Genomic DNA, 19296 nt, shown 5'->3' on the forward strand with positions numbered 1-19296 from the left:
ACCATAAAGCACGCCTACAACATATAGTTACAAAGCTTGACTTTCTTCTCTTGTAATGTTGTAAAAGTAGGAGAAATGATACCTTTCACGGTGCTTTGTTTTCCCTTCCTCCGTAAGGTTTCCAGATTTCTTTAGGGATACCTAAATTCATGAATCATCTGCACAGCTGGGCGGCAGGAGGAACACTGCTATGATACAAACATTTTTCTTGTAAAAATCTGTTTGGAAGATCCCGGACTGATGGGGATTTGTTTTATAAAAGATGTTTCCCTCAGGATTATGTGACTGCAATCAAAGCACGCCTTGGTCATTTTTGCTTTTGTCTGGAAGCCTGGTTACGGCCGGCAAGGTTTACGCGTTAAGCAGTGTGTGTAGCTGACTCATAAACCAGCAGGCTCCGTCAGAGGACCGAGACCCGCTCGACCCTGTTCCCTCCGCCGACATTTGATTGCAGAAACAGGAGGCTTTGTTGTTCTGTTTTTAATGTTTGCGTTTAGAGACCACCCTCCATGAATTGCTCTCATTCTCCTAAAAATGCCTTTGGGATTCTCCCAGTAATTCAAGAAAGAGTGCAAATGTTTCCTGAGGAAACTTGATTAAAACGTAACCCACTTCAGAGGCTGCCTTTATGTGACAGGGAGTTCATGCTTCTGGGGCCTGACCCTTCTCCCGGCCCCACCCCTTTATATATAATTTCCATGTTCTTCTTAACTATTTCCCTCTTACAAAATCCCTTTTTGCCCGTGGCCTATTTTAGTCTTTTTTTTCTTGACATTGTTTCTTTCTGTTCTCTTTCTTTTGTTCCTTTCTGGTTTTCCTCCTAGCACCTCCTTCTTGCCTGGCTCTGTTCCCTGTAATATCAGCCTGGCTGTTCCCTGTTCTCCAGACCACCCGTCTTCCATTGCTTCTGACCAGCTTTTTAAATGATCATCTGCAAGATATAAGCTCCCTGGAATGGACTGCTCACTGTTTTCCCAGAAATGTTATGCAGTTCCTGCTCAAAATAGGTTCTTCTCCGTTTTCTCAAATCACAAAACTGGACCATAACGGTGAAGGGAACGCCCATGAGACCCTGAACGCCATCATCCTCTGTAGTGATCTTCAAACGTACTGGATACCGCCCGAAACGAGCGGCCACTGCCTGGCTCCCATTCCAGACAGAGCCTTGGATTTGCTCCTTGATGCTGAGTTCTATTTAAGTTTTGTTTAATAGTGGCTTTAACTTGTTCTGATCCTACAGTCAATGATTCAGCAGAAAGATCAGATTCCTTTTCAAGGGTTTCCCAGATGGAAATGGAAACTGGTCCCTCACCTTGAGAAAGTTTTACAGAGGTTGTTGGGGTTGGAGGTAAACTTATGGATGGAATGGAGGGGTGGGAGCTGGGGGGACGGTGAGGACAGAGGCTCGCCTTAGTTAAAATGTTTGGGTCGAGAGAGATTGACAGTGTTCTGGAAGCCCCAGAAAGACAGTAAGCGAAATTAAATCCGTGTTTCCTTTTGACAGCATAAAAGAGAGACCCTCAAGATGACCAAGTACGTCGAGCTGGTTATTGTAGCAGACAACCGGGAGGTGAGAACTGTTTGAAATTTCTCGGTACAGTTGGTTAAAAAGAAGGAAACAGGGCAAAGAAAATTTTTAGCAAATTATTACGTGCTTTAATTGACCTCATTTTCTATAAGCCCTTAAAAGCATTGTAAACAACCCATTTAAAAAGTGATCTTCTGATATTATAAAGTATAAATATTAAAAATGTATCTGCTATTACAAAATAATTGCAAGAACTGCAGAAAAAACAGAGTTGCTCTGTAGCTAAGCTCTCCAAGAGGGAGGATTGTTTGGGAGAAATGGCAGATGGCTTTTGATTGTATTCTAAAACATTTGGGGGGAACTTAGTTTAAAACTGTCCAATATGTCCTGAACCAAATGAGTGAGTGAATGAAGGCTGTAGAGACACTGCAGAAAAAACCTACCTTCTGACGTGTGGCTTGAGGCTGTGTTAGGTTTTTCTTTTAATTCATTTTTATTTAGCTTTCTTTAGATGATCTTCTCTGTATTCCTTCCTTGCCTCTACTACATGTTATGAATTAGGTGACATTTTCTGGTAGATTCACTCCGCACATATGAATGAAACAGGCTTGACCATTTCTCAGAAAACAGTTCCCATTCTGGAGGTCAGATTAGAGGGCAGAAGGGGGAATTTATTAACTTTTTAATCCATTCTCCTCTGTGTTGTTTGACTTGTTGCCATGGGCTTCTTTTACTTTTGCTATTTAATTTTTAAAAACAAATAAGAAATTTCTGAGGAAGTTAAAATCTAGTTGATGATATGAAAAATGGCTTTGGACTGCCTTCTGGTTGTCTGTTTTCTCTTTGCCAAAACATGTCACTGCCTCCATCATTTATGAGGCTGGAAAACTCACAGAAGTTACTGTCTTGTGAGCGCTTGGCTTGGGTGAATTTCAGGGAGTTTCAGAACGTCCCTAGACGGGGAAATGACTGGACAGGAGGGGAACTCGCTTCACGTAAACCAGGGAGGGTCCCGAGTGGTTCATAAAGCCCCAGACTTCACATTTCCAGGAGCTGGGAAGATGAGATTTGATTGATATTCTTGCTGTTATTAATGCTGACATTTAAAATTATTAAGTTTCAGAGGCAAGGAAAAGATCTGGAAAAAGTTAAGCAGCGATTAATAGAGATCGCTAATCACGTTGACAAGGTAAGTTCTTTTGCAGGTAATTAAATCACTCAAATCACGTAAATGTTTGGAAATGGGGGGAGAGAATGAAGCACACCTCATCTGACTTAGTTAGCCTGCAGACCCAGTTCGGCCTCGGGTCCTCGGCTGAAATGCGGTCTTGCGCTTCCTCTGAGCACGGTATTCCCAGGCCTGGAGCAGCTGCGGGAGATGCCAACCCCACTCTGTGCGGACTGCGGTGGCCTCGATGCTTCTCCCTCCAGGATCTCTTCTGACCAGGCAAGGGTCCAGTCTGAGGGGATCTTGGACTCCCCATTTAGATCCAAACCCCTATAGGATGTATCCAACCCTTATGAGAACTCCCAGGAGGGCCTCTTCCCAGCTCTCCCTGGGTGGATCTCACAGGTCCCCTGAGGACAGGTTCTCATTTATATGTCCCTTATAAGGCCTCCACAGTCCTGGGACACAGAAACTGACTTTCAGCTCAATCAGCTCTTGGAAAATCCCTCACTGAGAGCTAGGAGGTGGGGAGTTCGCCCTTGACAAAGGTGGTTTCAGAGCTGGAAGAGACCCTGGAAGTCTGTCTAATTCTGGGAGTGTGTGCTCACCAACGCTCCCTATACTACCTGTTCACGAGGAGATGGTGAAACGGTCTATGCTACCAGCCCTTCAGCAACACGCCCTGCGGGGGAGAGCATCGAGCCATTGGTGCCGATGGCTCTCACCCTGAAACAGAGCTTCTCAGACTAGCCTGGAAGCTTTCAAAGGCATCGCTGCCTGGGTTCTGGCTGGGGCCTGGACAGCAGGATCTCTGGATACTGGCTAAGTGGTTCTCATGGGCGGCACGGCTGACAACCACTGTTGTAACGCAAGCGTACTTCTCAGCAGTAGCCCATCTCCCACCTGTGAGAATGGGCGAGAGGGAAAAGGGACCAGCTCGTTGCTGAATCTTTCACAGCCGGGATCCTCTGCAATGGTCACATTTTACACATAGCAGGTTGAGGATGCCTCACCATACCCATGTTTCCAAACAACCTTATTCTATTTGAGGTGAGTTTTCAAAGTTTTCAGAAAAGTGAAAGCACAAGCCCTTCCAGAAATTCAGTTCCGTTCTACAAGGCATTATGGACAGTGCCAAGCACTGTGCATCAAGAATTCAGAATAGGGTTAAGTTTGTATGCTGTGCTTTGGTGGCCCAGGGTTTGCCAGTTTGGATCCTGGACACAGATCTGCACACAGCTCATCAAGCCATGCTGTGGCAGCATCCCACATACGAAATGGAGGAAGGTTAACACAGATGTTTGCTCAGCAACAATCTTCCTCACAAAACAAAAATTCAGAATGCATCAGATGTGGTCCCTCCGCTCAAGGAGGTCGCAGCTTCACACAGAGGCAGACTCACAAACCACTTAGCATGGTCCAAACGTGATAGGAACTAGGGTGATGCTATCGCTCGAGTGCTGTGGGATGCAGAAGAGGACCGCTTCCTTCTTCCTGGGGCTCAGGGAGTCTTTGCAGGGAGGGGACTTGAAAAGGACGATTTCACCAGGAGCACAGCAGAGGGGGGCCTGGCTGCTCTTCACGGCACTAGACACAGCAAGTAATTCCATGCAACCAAGGGCGGGTGTGCACATGTGCCTAGATGGGTAAGCGTGCAGACGTGTGTGTGCGTGCACAGCTAGAGCAGGAGGAGATGAAGATGCAGGGCATTCAGTGGCCAGGGCCCTGAATGCCCCACAAAGTCATGTCAATTTTATTCTGCATCAGTGGAGACCAGGTGGGTGTTTTTAAGCGGGGGAGAGACATGGGATGATACAAAGCTACCCCTGCAGTCAGTGAGGAGGATGGAGTCACCAAAGACAAATAGGGCTGGGAGGGGTCTGTTGCCACACAAATTATAAAGACCTGCCCCAGGGCCGGGGAAGTGAGGGTGTGAGAGGGTCAAGGATTAGAGATGTTGGAAGGGATGTGGTTACTAGTTTATTGAGCAGTTACTGCGTGCCAGTCTCTAAGTGCTTTGCAGATGCGCCCAGATACATCCTATTACTCCCACTTTTAAAGCAGAGGAAGCTGAGGTTAACAGAGGCTAGTTAAGTAATGCATGTGTTCAAGTAGCACTAAAGGCAGGACCAGGAATGAGCCCTGGTCCCTGTGACTGGTCCCCACAGGGGCTTTTGGCCTTGACTCTACCCACTTGCTTTGGGTCCCAGCCCACCATAACCAAGCAGAAGCAGAGGCTGAGAAGAGTGGGGTCCCAATGACCACAGCTTTCATTGCAGCACAGTGGTAGGCTTCATACCCCTAGGGAAGCGGGAGCAGGAGTTTCATGGGGTGCTCCAAGTGGTCAGAGATCTGGGCTTGGCACTCAGAGCAAGGCTATGGCTGGATGGAACTCTCTGAAAGCCAGAAAAACACGGACAGCCATCAGTATCCTGGGGTGATACCGTCCTCATCCGCCAGCCCTTTGAGGCAAGTCAGACTCCCAGGCAGCCCATGCTTGCTGATGTATTTTAGTAACCACTTTTTGAAAATTAAACTTTATGCCAAAGTCAAGTGGACGTAGGAGGATTTTTGTAAATGGCGAGTCCTTCTGGCAGGGAGGGTGAAGGCTGGATCCTGGACCTTCTGCCGGAAACCACTAGGAGTTAGACCTGGTTCTCAGTCGGGGCTGGGCGTTAGAATCCCCTAGTGAGGTTTGTTCATTTGTCTATGTGTTTACTTTTTAAAACGCTGATTCCTAAGTCTCAGTGCAGGACCCTGGTTTGATTGGTGGGTGGGGCCTTGGGCATGGATACCTTCCACACTCTGCCAGGGAGGCTGGCGTGAGGCAGACCGAGAGGCACGGAGCACAAGTTCTTCTCAGGCCTTGGAAGTAAAAGGAAACCATGGGCGATATTAAACACAGACTGGTAATCGCTGAAATCTCCTTTTTAAGTGATGTGTTTGGTCCTCCATTTGTGTTTCTTTGCATTTTATTCTATCTGATGCCTTGCTTCAGTTTCCAAAACCAATAACAAATTGGGGATTTGTTAATAACTTGCACTGGAAATTAAAGAACATTACACCTCAGAAAAGCCCTGACAGACCCGATGGAGTTTGCCAGCCTGGCTGCTCATGGGTTTCTGGCCGGGAGAGAGCTGTTGCCAAGCACACATGTGCGTCTGTCCCCAGCAGACCCTGAAGACCTGGATGGGGGTACCCAGGCTCCTGCAGATGCTCTCTAGATCCAAGTCTGCTAACTAACCGATGAGTCCTGGCTCTAGCAAGTGCTCCAAGCTTCAATTTTGCAACTCGATAAGTAGGAGTGTCTCGGCCCAAAGAACAATGATTGTTCCAGTGGCAACTTCCTCATTTGCAGAAATCTTGGCTCTTCTTGGCCGTTCTAAATGAATAACTGCTTGGCTGGCTGCATTGGCTGGAAGGGAAGAGAGAGAAGGACATCCCACACTGACAGATTGAGAAGTGATATAGTGACAAAGGTGACATTCTGAAAAGTTCAGGAAATTCCCCCTGTAGGTGAAAAATGTCTGATGCTCATGCTTGTAGACAAACCCTTTACATAGGAACTAAAAGACCCTTCCCCAGGCCCTGATTAAATGGCAGGGTGGGAGCGGGCATGTGCCTGCCCGAGGAAATGATTGCCCAAGCTTTGCCTCTTTAACCTTTCACCTCCAGTCTGTCCCACTTCATACTCATTAAGAAGTTAGCACCAGGGGCCAGCCCAGTGGTGCAGCGGTTAAGTGCACACGTTCTGCTTCAGTGGCCCAGGGTTCGCCAGTTCGGGTCCCAGGTGCGGACATGGCACTGTGTGGCAAGCCATGCTGTGGCAGGCATCCCACATATAAAATAGACGAAGATGGGCATGGATGTTAGCTCAGGGCCAGTCCTCCTTAGCAAAAACAGGAGGATTGGTAGCAAATGTTAGTTCAGGGCTCATCTTCCTCAAAAAAAAAAAAAAAAACAAACCAGCTGCAGATTTTTTAAGGCTGAACCTCTGTGACCTACTTCTGAATGCATCTTCCATGCATTTCGTTTCTTCAGGCAAGTTCCCTCTTGTGTGAGTTGTCTCCTCTCCCAGTTGCTGAAGGTTGCAAGTTCCCATGCTGGACCCCAGGGGACTGCCCTTTAATTCTACCCAATTTTTTTTTCAGGTCCGCTTCTTCCAGAAAGCCTTTCTTGACCTCTTTAGCACAGCAACCACTGAACTTCCTGTTTGCACCCTTTTCCTGGCAGTTCTCTCTATTGGGATTAACTGTAATAGTGGTTAAGAGTCCCGTGCCTTGAGCCTCCTGCTGACCTCTGAGCAGTTGAGAGACAAGGGCAAGGGCATCCTAATCCTTGTTCTTGTGCCAGTGCCAAGCCTAGCAGACAGCAAGAGCCAAGCAAATATTTGTTGTTGCTATGTTAATGGGTGAATTGATTCAGCCGGTCTCGGGCTGTGTCCACATACCTTCTGGGATTCATAGGCCAAGCAGGAAGCTGCCAGGCTCCAACTGACCTTCTCTCTGGGTCTGGGGTCACCGTGGGTCATCTTGAAAGGGTGTCTGAGCACTCACACAGGGCGGCTGTGTTACTTAGTGGTTTAAAACCTGGGCACCAGGGCCAGCCTGCCTGCATTCCACCCCGAGCCATGTCACTCATGCCTTGAGTGGTTACCCGATCCCTCCATACCTCAATGTCCTTGACTGTAAAATGGGAATAATAATGGTTCTTAACTCATAGAGTTGTCATGAGGGCCAAGAGAGCTACAGCCTGGAAAGCACTTCACGCTGTGCCCGGGAAGGAGTCAATGCTCATTAAGCATTAGCTGTGGTTATTATTAGGAAGAACCAAAAGGAAGCCACCGGGAAGAACCCTGGGGAGGACATTTGGAGCAGGCAGCAGAGGGATTGTGTGATGACTTGAAGGGAGTCTAGCATGTCTGAGAGTCGGTCAGTAGCACTGCTTTTGGAGGGGAGGGAGTGTATGTTATATACTTTAATGAATGAAATCTGCTCTAAGGATGTGATTTGAGAGGGCTAATACATGGAAATTGTAACCCACTGTTATAATTCAAAGCTCCTTGATTAGTAAGCACTGAGCTAGCTCTGAGAAACAATGACAATTGGTTCTTTCCAGACATTAGTTACTACTTCCATAAAGCTGTCGTCAGAGGCAAACATAGTGTCGCCTTCACAGATGACAACCTTGCAGCCCACACAAGGCATCTGACCTTGAGGATGTCGCTTAGCAAGCTGGTGTAGACATCAGCACTGGACCTCCTCCATTCCTGCTTCCGATCACTGTTACCTTTGTGTATAACACAGCTGAAAGTGCAGTCTCTCCGTCCAAGGACAGCAGCCAGACGTGTGCAGTCAGAGTTCCAGAGGAGTCCAGCAACTCAATTTTGCCTGGGAAGCCTCAGCTGAGAGCTTGCAAGTGGATACCACAGGCCAAGCGATTCTTGATTAAAAACAAGCTGTTGGGCAGCATTTGGGTTGTATAATTGTCTCATTAACTTATTAATGTAATGCCCGTAATTGTTATCTGCTTGAAACGAAGTTGGACTGCTGCATCCAGTTTATATTCTGGGATGTAGTTCGTGCTCCAGTGGTGTTCTGCTAACCTAATGCTCACCAGATGCCTGTGGGGAGATCAGCAAGGGAAAAGATGAGCCTGCCTTGCGTGGGTCAGCCCCCGAGGTCAGATCTCAGCCGCGGGGAGTTTATTACTCTTGAGCTCACCACATTGGAATGGGGCTCAACGATCAAATGCAGAGCTTCTGTGATTTTTTGTTACTTATTGGTCCAGATGCTTCTAGCAACTAAGAATAGGACCTGCTCATATGTGGAGCTGGACTTTGGCTGCTATCACCAGCCACGTCCTTCTCCCTGGCTACCTGGAGTATCAGAAGATGACGACTTTCTCATTGTGTACCGCCTCACACGTCACAGGCGTTGAAAGATTTTACAGCCAGACAGGTGATCCCATGTCCTCGCCCCCCGGGCCCTGAGCGCACAGCCACCTGCCTGTCTACGTGGTGCACATGGGGCAGCACAGTAGCTGGGGGCGAAGGGTAGTTCTTACCTCTGCGATGACCAGTTATATATATATTGAGCTTTCAGTTAATATATATTGAGCACCAATTAGGAACCAAATATGTTTTAGGGGTTTGAACATAATGGTAACCAACACTGTAAACCCTGCTCTTGGGAGTCTCCAGTCTATGGGGGAAGACAGCAATAAAACGGCCCCATGGCCAAGTGGTTAAAGTTCCCAGGCTGACCAGTCATCCTGCCCCAATCAGCTCATCTGGGACAAAACTACCCCTCAGCCATTGCCAGAGCTGCTCTCCGTGCCTCTGACCCAGAACCATCTGCCTGTGGAGAAAGGGCTGTAGGCTGAAGTCAGGAATACATAAAGATGGGGACCAGAAAGGCAATGAGAAGACTTGCTTTGGGTGATGTACCTGAACCTTTATTTTATAAGCCTGTAAAAGAAGTTTCTTTCCCAGATCTTTCCCGTGACAGCAATGGTGAGCCAACTCCTGACTGTGAAGAGAATGGTCATTCAAGTCCCTGAAGAAGGGCTCTGTTTGTGCTTTTCTCGTTCTGAAAGCTATTGATTTGCTCATTTAATTAAAACCTCCTGGGTTGATTATAGGTGACAGAATATGACAGTGTCAGCCAAGTCTGAGTCTTTGCTGAAAAACTAATACAGATTTATTTTCAGTAACTAATAGATAGAACATTTTGCTTAAAATGAACAAATTATTGTCCTTGGCAGAATGTCTGAAAGATCCTAATTCACTCATTGTTTTTCTTGCAGTAGATATTAACTGGCAGCCCTTGGCTATAATATAACTACGATAGCTATAATACACATCTATATGCACATTTTAAATCACCAATGAATCATTTGAAATATATGCTTCCATACAAAAGAGAACAGACATCAAAAGGGCTAATAACTATCTCATTGGTCAGCGACATTTGAGAACACAGTTAACACATCCCTTTGCATCACACACTGCAAATATCTCTTAAATTCTAATGCCACAGGAGCAAGGGAGCACGGAGATATTTTTTCATATCATGTCAGTCTGCTCTGCTCTGCATGTTAAGTTCTCTTTAATGTGATCACCAAAGGATGCGTGTCTTCCTCAGTTTTACAGACCACTGAACATTCGAATAGTGTTGGTCGGCGTGGAGGTGTGGAATGACATCGACAAATGCTCTATAAGTCAGGACCCATTCACAAGCCTCCATGAATTTCTGGACTGGAGAAAGATGAAGCTTCTACCTCGCAAATCCCATGACAACGCACAGCTTATCAGGTAGGACATCCACTGTCTCTCCTTTGCTTAGGAGAGAATGACCTCAGCACAGCCGCTCTCCTCTTAGCTTCACCTGCACAGTCCCTGAAGCCGCACCCCCTTCTGCAGAGCACACTGACTTGTGCAAGGGGCTTCTCAGCCCACATCACTGGGGCAGAGGCCATCCCAGCCAGAATTTGGGGTCTGTGGAGAAAGTCTCCCTTTGGATCCCCTGGAAACCTACCTCTCTAGCTGATATCTTATTTCCTTCTTCTGTCACCTGGCCATCTTTCTCTGTGCAACTTTTTCTAGTCTTAGTCTTGATATAAAGTTGTCCTGAGTAGGCTGTTTTTTTTAAAGTTCATTTTCTTTCATTATTAGTGAAAAATGTTTATGCATGATCTGAAGACAGTACATTAGGGTGATTATTCTCAGCTGCCTGGAGAAAGATAGTCGTCATTCCTCCTTCAGTTTTACTGTTACTCTTTGATTTTCCAGATCAGAGAATACCAGCAGAATAGCATATTAACCTTGTGTTTGTCTTTCAGTTAATATATATTGAGCACCAATTAGGAACCAAATATGTTTTAGGGGCTTGAACATAATGGTAACCAACACTGTAAACCCTGCTCTTGGGAGTCTCCAGTCTATGGGGGAAGACAGCAATAAACAAGGAAATTTCAGAGAGCAATCAGTGTCGTAAAAATAATAAAACGGCCCCATGGCCAAGTGGTTAAAGTTCCCCGTGCTCCACTTCAGTAGCCCAGGTGCATGGGTTCGGATCCCAGGTACAGACCTACCCTGCTCGCTACCCATGCTGTGGAGGCATCCCACGTACAAAACAGAGGAAGATTGACATAGATGTTAGCTCATGGCTGGTCTTCCTCAAGCGAAAAAAGAAGAGGATTGGCAATGGACGTTAGCTCAGGGGAAGTCTTCCTCAGCAAAAAAAATTAAATAAAATGAGGGAAAACACAGCCATAATGTAATGTAATATATTGATAAGATATTATAGAGCCAGCCCTGGTGGTCTAGGGGTTAAGATTTGACACTCTCACCGACACAGCCCAGGTTCATTTCCCATTCAGGGAACCACACCACCCATCTGTCAGTTGTCACGCTGTGGCAGTTGCATGTTGCTGTGATGCCAAAAGCTATGCCACCGGGATTTCAGATACCAGCAGGGTCACACATGGTGGACAGGTTCCAGACTAAGATGAGAGGGAAGGACCTGGCTACCCACTTCTGAAAAAATTGGATATGAAAACCCTGTGAACAGCAGCGGGGCACGGACTGATAAAGCGCCGGAAGGTGAGAGGATGGCGCAAAAAGACCGGGCAGGGTTCCGCTCTCTCGGGCACAAGGGCTCTAGGAGTCGGAATTGACTCAACGGCACTAACAAGAACAACAAAAGATGTGACAGACACTTTTATATTTAAAAGAGAATACATTCTTATCAGAGTCTAAGTTGATATGGAGTAGATTTTTCCTGAAGTGACAAACTTTTTATTAAAGTCTTTAAACAGTTTATGCCGTTGTTCTTTTGTTCTCATGTAGCTCATATCACTGAATCCAAAGCTTTGGAGTGGGAGACACTTTGGTGAATAGGATCCAGTTTATTGAACATTATGGAAAGTTAAAAACAGTCCTGCTCTATCCTCGCTTTAGAAAATGCCTACATCTGAACTGAGGCAGTTGGCATTCCTTGATAATTTACTTTGGCCATTTTCACGAGGTTTTTTCCCCCTGCCTTGGATATTTGTGGTTGCCTCATATTTTATGCGTTGATTAACTCTGAACTACGAAAAGTAGAGTGAGAGTGTTTTTTGATTTTTTCCCAAATGGAGACTGTCCAACTTGAACATCTGGAAGTAAATTAGCCTCTTATGTACCCTTATTATTTATATACATGTATAATTATATCTGTTAAGTGGTCTATATAGATGTAAATAGAAAAGCGACAATCCCTACTACTGTACATATGAGTGTAATAGGATGAGTGGATGGATGGATGGATGGATGGACACATACATACATACATAGATGAGGTTTTATATTTATTTACCCCCTTTTGTCTAGTTGACCACTGTCAGGATATCTAACTTTTCAAACAATGTGTGCAAAATCTGTGTATGTACAAGGCCAAGATAACACGGGTAAGTCATTTGTTTCCCTTAAAGGAAATCAAACAAATACAAACAATGTTTAATTTTTAACTCATGCGGTTAGAATTAACAGCACTTGCATTAAACAGGTCTTGATGTCATTAGACTCATTGGTCAAGATTCCATACAAAGAGAAAGCCTGCAGCTGGGCCATGAGGTCCCCTTCCAGAAACTTCCTCCCAGGGTGCCGAGGCTTTGTGGGGCCTTACTTATTCTACACTGGCTCCAGAGAAGCAATCATTTTTCTGCCAATTTCACTTTTGCAAGCTACATTAGCAGGACATTTTGAAACAGTTTGAGTTTCTGACTTCATTGTAGTGTTACACAGGAAAGCCAAATTCAGCTACAACAGAAAATCTAGTAAGCCACCTAATGCATTTCACTGAGTTAACGGTAATTCCCTGTGACTCTTTTCGGCTCTTCCCTCAGCAGACATTGTTTAAAAGGAGCAGCTCCGCCTCAGTCCATTAGGAGATAGGCAGGATACAACTTCTAAAAGTCATGACTGGTCTTGAAAACAAAAATCCGAAAGGATTATGGGACCGTGATGCAACTGGAAAATAAATTTTAAAGGAACTAAAGATAAAATCACCTGTAAACAGAGCCTCATGCTGCTATATTCGTTTTTGCATATGCTTTCACGGTTCCTGTCAGAATGCAGGAATGTCCAACAGAATTTCAAATATTAACAAATGTCTTCATTCTATATTAGTTCAAGAAAGTCTTTTCTTTTATTTCCTAGTGGGGTTTATTTCCAAGGGACCACCATCGGCATGGCCCCGATCATGAGCATGTGCACGGCCGAGCAGTCCGGAGGAATCGTCATGGTAAGCCACGAGCACCAGGGAGCCGCCAGCGGTGTCCAGGGCCCTCTGCCCTTGAGGATCTCTCAGGAAATCACCACTTTTATCAGACTTGGTGACATTAAGTCCTTTCCTTTGCTGCTTTCTCGATTTAATTCTGCCCTTCTTCTAACTCTGTTGATGGCTTATATATCCCACAATATTTTAGGGACTGTTTATAAAACACATCAAATTGCACACAGCAAAGGTGAGTGTGTAAAAATAGCTCCCTGGAGGCCAGACTACCCCTTTTATGGAGAAAAAGTTTCAACTGGGATTTTGGTCAAAGCATTCCAATCCAGGAATTCCTCCCGGCATTGGGATGAGCCAGGGCGTCACTCAGCTTGGACGAAACTGTGGTCTCAACAAACGTCACCGGTAGAATGGTTTTTTGATGGTTCTGCCTCCAGGCCCCATAGCCAAAAGTCTGAGGTTTTTAAGTATTTAGCACTGCAAATGCTTTACGTACCTCCCAGCCAGTGTCCAATTTGTCTTTAGAATAACCTTGTTGTTGGGATTCCGGCAGAGACCTGGGTTTCTTGCTTTACAAGGATAATTTTGTCGTATATGGGCTATATATGTTTGTGAAAGGAAGTAAAATGGGAAGACTATTTTGGACTTGCTTCTTATGAACTGAAGAGGGAGGCAGCTTTGATAGGCTGCCCCACAGGGGACTCCTGCTCCACTCCCTCACGTAATTCAAGGAAAGGTTTGAATTCTGTGCTGGCTGTCCCTGCTGTGAAAATGCAGCGTCCTCTTTGCATCAGCCCTCGGACAGCGAGAATCCTCGGAGATCATGCCGCCATGTTCATTAAACAAACAGAACTTTACCCTTCCAAGAAACCGTGAATTCCTCCACGTTTTTCAAACAGAACGTTGTGAATATTCTGTTGTATTAAAGGGTGGAAGGAGTAATGTTCTGCTGACTATTATTTTCATTCCACATACTGCCCAACCTAATCTTAGTGAATATGCACAGCAAATGTTTCCTTCTTCTCTGGGCAGTGTTGGTAATCTATGTAAACATGGACTAAATTGATAGGCTGGGGAGGCTGTTTGGAGGAATGGCATCCACTCATTGGATATCTGCCTTGAACAGGCTGCTCTCTGGTTTTCTTTGAACCTGGGAGCCCTGTATGTGATCTCCACCATGGAAGTCATTGGAAACTTTGGTTTTTGTTGGTGCCAGGTTAATTTCAAGTCAGATCCCAACTGTATTTTTGCAGAGCAGCCTGTGAAGTTTTAAGAAGGAATAATTTCTGTTTCATGGTTCTATGGTCAATTGCTACTGACTTTGCCACTTAAAATTGGCGTAAATATTTTTTAGAGCTAAAACTGAATTCCTCATGTGCGTGGGAGCTTCTGTTACTGCGGGTGTTTAAACCTTATAACCAATCTGATCATATTAAGTGGCTTTCTTTGGTTCGTATCTCTTATTCTGTTTCCATACAAGCATCTTATCAAGATTCCTTCTTTAAAAGCATACAGGAAAGCCTGATTTTTTAAAAAATGCATTAAAATGAATGCGGGAAATGACTGAAGCAAACATGTACTGCAGTAAGAATCAAGTCAAGGCCAAAGTGAATCAACAGGAACTATGTTTGACCGACTTGGCAGCAGTTAGAATGATCCTTAGAGACATTTCTTGTTGAATCCACATATAAGAGAAGCATCAAGCAGGATGAAAGGTCACAGCTCCTTAATTTCTATAAAATTCATGAGATAAACAACACCAACATCGTGACCCGATCTGAAACTTCTAGACTAACTCTATTGTGTCTTTAAAGTTAAATTCATGGGTGTTCCATGTGACTGTGCCTCATTCAAGGACTCACAAATCTGAGAGGAAGGAAATCATGTAGTAAGGAAGCAGAATTCCTGATCAGATTGAAAAAATGAGTTTTGCTACTGTTTTTCTATTTGTTCAAGATAGGGCAAATCATTAATTTAGTAACTTAAAGCCATGCCTTTGTACCTAACTAGGCTAAAACAGTCTTGGTTTGGGGATAATGCCGTGAACAAAGATGTAGAGATTTTTCTTATTACAAGCATAAACTGTTTATCAGGGTCTCTTAAGAGACATTCTGTTTATAATCACCTCTGCGTGAAAGAATGTAAAAACAATTTGACAATTAAAAGCAAAACGAAGATATTCAGTGATAGAAAAGAATCAGATGTAGGGTAATTTTTTAAGGATGAATTCCTTGAATTTTGTGCCAAAGCACGCTAAATTCAGCCCTCCACGTTCTTAGGCTGACTACATTCTCTTTGCCAACGTGTGTTCTTCTTGACCATTGATTTCCTGAAACATATTTGTGAAGCTTCCTACAACAGGAAACTGTAAAATCTAAACAAAGTAATTTATTAGGAATTTCGTCTATTCTAGGAAAAACCTGGTTCCTTGACATGCCATTCTTTTCTTAAACTGAGGGCCAGTGCGAGAGGCAGCTACAGCTGTAACCACCAACAGACCAACAAAGTCTGATATGAACACACCGTTATCAAGAGGCCCCACAAGTTATTTGTATCGGGAATAATGCTTTCTCTAAAACACAGTATCGCTGTTTCCTGGAACCCTCTTGGAAAACTTCTTATCTCTTTCCTGGATTCAGATAAGTTACCTTCATTACTCTGTGGTGTGGAGGCCTCTTTAGAAATACCACTCATGGTCACGATCTCTGCAAATCACATTCACTAATTAATTAACTAATTTTAGTTTGTTAAAGTTAAGTCACAGTATTTTTTCAGTTAATTTCTAATATCATTTAACCAAGCCATCCATGCGCTCCACTAATTTAGGGTGGCCAAGCAGGGCTTGCTGAATGGAGTAACCACGTCCCAAACCAAGAAAAAGATCAAGTGAACCCCCGCAGCAAAAATCAGAGAATCAGGACACCCCCATCCATGTCCAAAGTCTACCTGACAACACAAAGGGCCAACAAAAGTGAGGCACAACTGGATTACAGTCTTAGTTCGATGACTCTTCAAACAGATTATTCAATGTGGTTAGCTTGTCTTGGGAATTATTGTGAATTTTCCAAATATCCTTCTCTGCTAGGTAGACGGGAGGGGGCATGTTCAGTAACAATTGCTCAGGTCTTATTTAGAATGCCACAAGTAAGCTTCTCCTTACCAACTTTGTATCAGTATCATCCGATCCAGGATAAAATGGTAATTTTGTTACCCATGAGGGAATGAGATGATTCTTCCCAGGATGTAGGACAACTTTTTGCTTCATTTGATACAATGGTATTTTCCAAGAGATTGTAGGAAGTAGGATGGAGATGATTGCCTTGATTATTTCATGTAAAGACACAAGAATCCTACACGTATGCATGAGGTATGCATTCCTCAGCAGAAGGGACCCCAAACTGGTTTAACAAAATGTCAAATCTTTAAGTTTGAACTAAATAATGGGGCTCTATGTTGGTTTCTTAAAGGGGAATGGATTCAGTCAAATGTTAATGAAAGGTAAATGTCCGGGAGGAGAGGGGACTGGCAAATAGGCCAAGGAGATGTGAACTATACATGTGTGCTTTTGTGTTTTCTTTGAGGACCATTCAGACAGCCCCCTTGGTGCGGCCGTGACCCTGGCACATGAGCTGGGCCACAATTTCGGGATGAACCATGACACCCTGGAGAGAGGCTGTAGCTGCAAGATGGCTGCCGATAAAGGAGGCTGCATCATGAACCCTTCAACTGGGCAAGTACTGATTCTCCCAGCTGCAATCGTGTCAGGCACAGCTTGACATGCATACTGTAAACAACTGGGCAAAAAGCTCCATGGTTTTCTGGCTAGAGCACCCATGGAAGCTTCCAGAAAGCAATTCCTTCCCAAGTAGCAAGAGTGAACTGTGCTACTCTGAGTCATAGGCAACCAGATTACAAAGCCACATGGCTTGAGGATTGACCTCTTCCCTGAGAAGTGGTGGGGATGGATGCTATCTTTGTTTAGAAATTGCAAATTATCCTACAAGTCTAGCATGCATCTTTTATCTGAGCCTACAGCTCCAGCGCCCCAGCCATCTGAGAGCCTGGTGAACCCACTGGGCAAGGAGGGGCCCGAGTCTGCCAGAGGGTGATGGGTAGGAGGTGCTTCTTGCCCCAGGGTTGGCCTAGGGCACATCTGAAGTGTGTTAATACCTTGGGCATTAGTAGTGTTTTCCCACCTGATACCACATCACCTTATCGAGTCTTAGAGGTTTGCATGAAGTGACTTTTCTGTTTCAGTAAATTATGCTGTTCCTCCTTATTTAATGCCTTTCTGAAACTCTGGACTTGGTTCACCCAGAAAAAAAAGGAAGACAGTTTCATTATTGGAGCATTCAAGTGAGGTGGAAATAGATGCGACTTGGAGTGATTACAGATTCTGATGTGTTCTTATACCTCGAAGGGCCCGTCCCAAACTAGAATGTGGTGCTAACATAAGAGGATTTTCACTAATGAAGGAAACCACACACTTGCTACAATACCATAATCTGTTTTTAGATTTCTTGGCCTTCCCAACACTTGTCATCAGGGCATTGCCCAGGCTGAGCCTGCTCCCTGGGTTTGCTGAAAGGAAACACTGGGAGCAAGAAGTGAGGCAGACTAGCAGCCCAAAGACTGGCCTTGGTGAAGACCTGCTGGCCACGGGGCAGTCAGCGTGTGAGGGAGGACGTCTGCTAGAAAGGGTTAAAAACTCCAGAAGAGGGATGCATTGTTATAGAATGTGGTTATGCTTCTGCAAGATGTAGTTTTGTGGGGCTCCTGTCAAATGGCTCGAAGGGCATCACGTTGCCCCTAAAACAAAGACTGATAGAACTGCACAGCTGACATCATAGGCATTGTCCTTTGTGTGAGCTATGGGTGAGGCATCTTATTACAGCAAGTTCCTGCTTTTTCTGTCCGTCACCACCATCAGCACAGGGCCTTCGGGGGGCATCGTTTTTGCTCATGGTTCTGTCTTAAGCACAATTCAGGGGAGTTACGAAGACCTAACAGAGGAACTTCCTCTCTGAGTCTGTGATGACAGAAGCCGAGGACCTGAGCCCCGTGTGAAAATATCTTAGGCCAACACCAACAAGAAGTGAAATATTACAAATCTCTAGATACTCACAAGTGGGGGTCCCAAAAGGGAGGCAGGTTACTCTGAGAAGTAGTGTGCTCCTTGTCTTTTAAAGTGTCCAGGCAGAGGCAGATGACTGCTGGTTGCGCATTTGGGGCAAAGCATTCCTTCTTAGGGTGTGAGGTTGTCCAGAGGACTGTGAGTATCCCTCTGTTTTCAATATCCCGCCAGCCCAGACAGAGCCAGCATCACTGGCCAGGATGCTGTGACTCTCAGAGAATGAGGTTGGTGGGAAGTTGGTGTGCAACCAAGTGGCCTCTGTGCTTTCTCATTCTTGATGAACTCAAAGTGGCCACGGGAAATTCACTCTGTGCTTAATTTCCCTGAGTATCAAACAGCTACTAACATATCAGCCTATATGCCTCCAGAATTGGTTCTCAGTGATGAAGAAGATTATATTGTTAATGTTTTAGGATTCTTGATAAAAGAAACAAGTGAAAGAGAGGAAAATCTAGATTGGGAACACCAGCCTGGGACTGATGAGGCTTGGTAGCCTCAGTTTGACACCAATTGTTTTTGGTAATATAGGCAAATTAGTAACCCCTCTGGCCCTTATGTTTCTCATCAGTAAAATGAGTGGGTCAACCTTTATCCTTCCTTCCTTCCCTCCTTTCTTCCTTGAGTAAAGCCCTTCAAATTGGAAATTCTTCATGACAGTGTTTAAGGATACCAGCCAAATTACCCTGTAGATATTTGAAAATCATAGGTAGAAATGGTATTGTTAAGAGCTCAGCAAATCATTTAAAAGGCTTTTTTTTTTCTTAACAGGGGTTTGCTAATAGCCTTCCCTTGATTTATACCTTATTAGCGATTTCTGTTTTCTCTTTTGCTGAGCTTGTGCTTTTGTGTAAGTCTTTTCTATTTGGTTCTCATTTATGATCCCACATTCCTGTCCAGAGAGTGGTGTTTTTAATTTTCTCAGATGGAAAGAAACTTCCTAAGCAAGTGGGTGAATTAATCACAAAAGCCCACAGCGAGGGGGAGGTCAATCGGCCCAGTCAACCCTCAGTCATCCATCACCCATTGCAGAATTTCCAGGCTGCTTTTAATCTCCACGATTATCTCAACGTGGTCATTCTCTTACCTCATAGGGTCCCCACGAGGGTGGGAGAGTGGATTAAGTGAGATCATGTGTCTTTGTAAATTGTAAATCACTCCGCAAATATACAGTGGTATTATTATTATTATTTAG

General features: G+C 44.8%; 1 protein-coding gene across 2 annotated transcripts in view; it reads left to right on the forward strand.

The window, feature by feature from the left end:
* The window catches only part of ADAM12 (ADAM metallopeptidase domain 12), a 335115-nt gene that overhangs the window by 240944 nt on the left and 74875 nt on the right, over nucleotides 1-19296 (forward strand). For both annotated transcript variants that reach the window (XM_023637167.2, XM_070275598.1), the window contains 5 exons: nucleotides 1505-1570; nucleotides 2646-2717; nucleotides 9842-10011; nucleotides 12898-12982; nucleotides 16552-16700. In XM_023637167.2, coding sequence (XP_023492935.2) covers nucleotides 1505-1570; nucleotides 2646-2717; nucleotides 9842-10011; nucleotides 12898-12982; nucleotides 16552-16700 — 542 coding nt within the window. The remainder of the gene's footprint in view (nucleotides 1-1504; nucleotides 1571-2645; nucleotides 2718-9841; nucleotides 10012-12897; nucleotides 12983-16551; nucleotides 16701-19296) is intronic.

The sequence above is a fragment of the Equus caballus genome, chromosome 1, assembly GCF_041296265.1.
Source record: "Equus caballus isolate H_3958 breed thoroughbred chromosome 1, TB-T2T, whole genome shotgun sequence".
Lineage (NCBI taxonomy): Eukaryota > Metazoa > Chordata > Mammalia > Perissodactyla > Equidae > Equus > Equus caballus.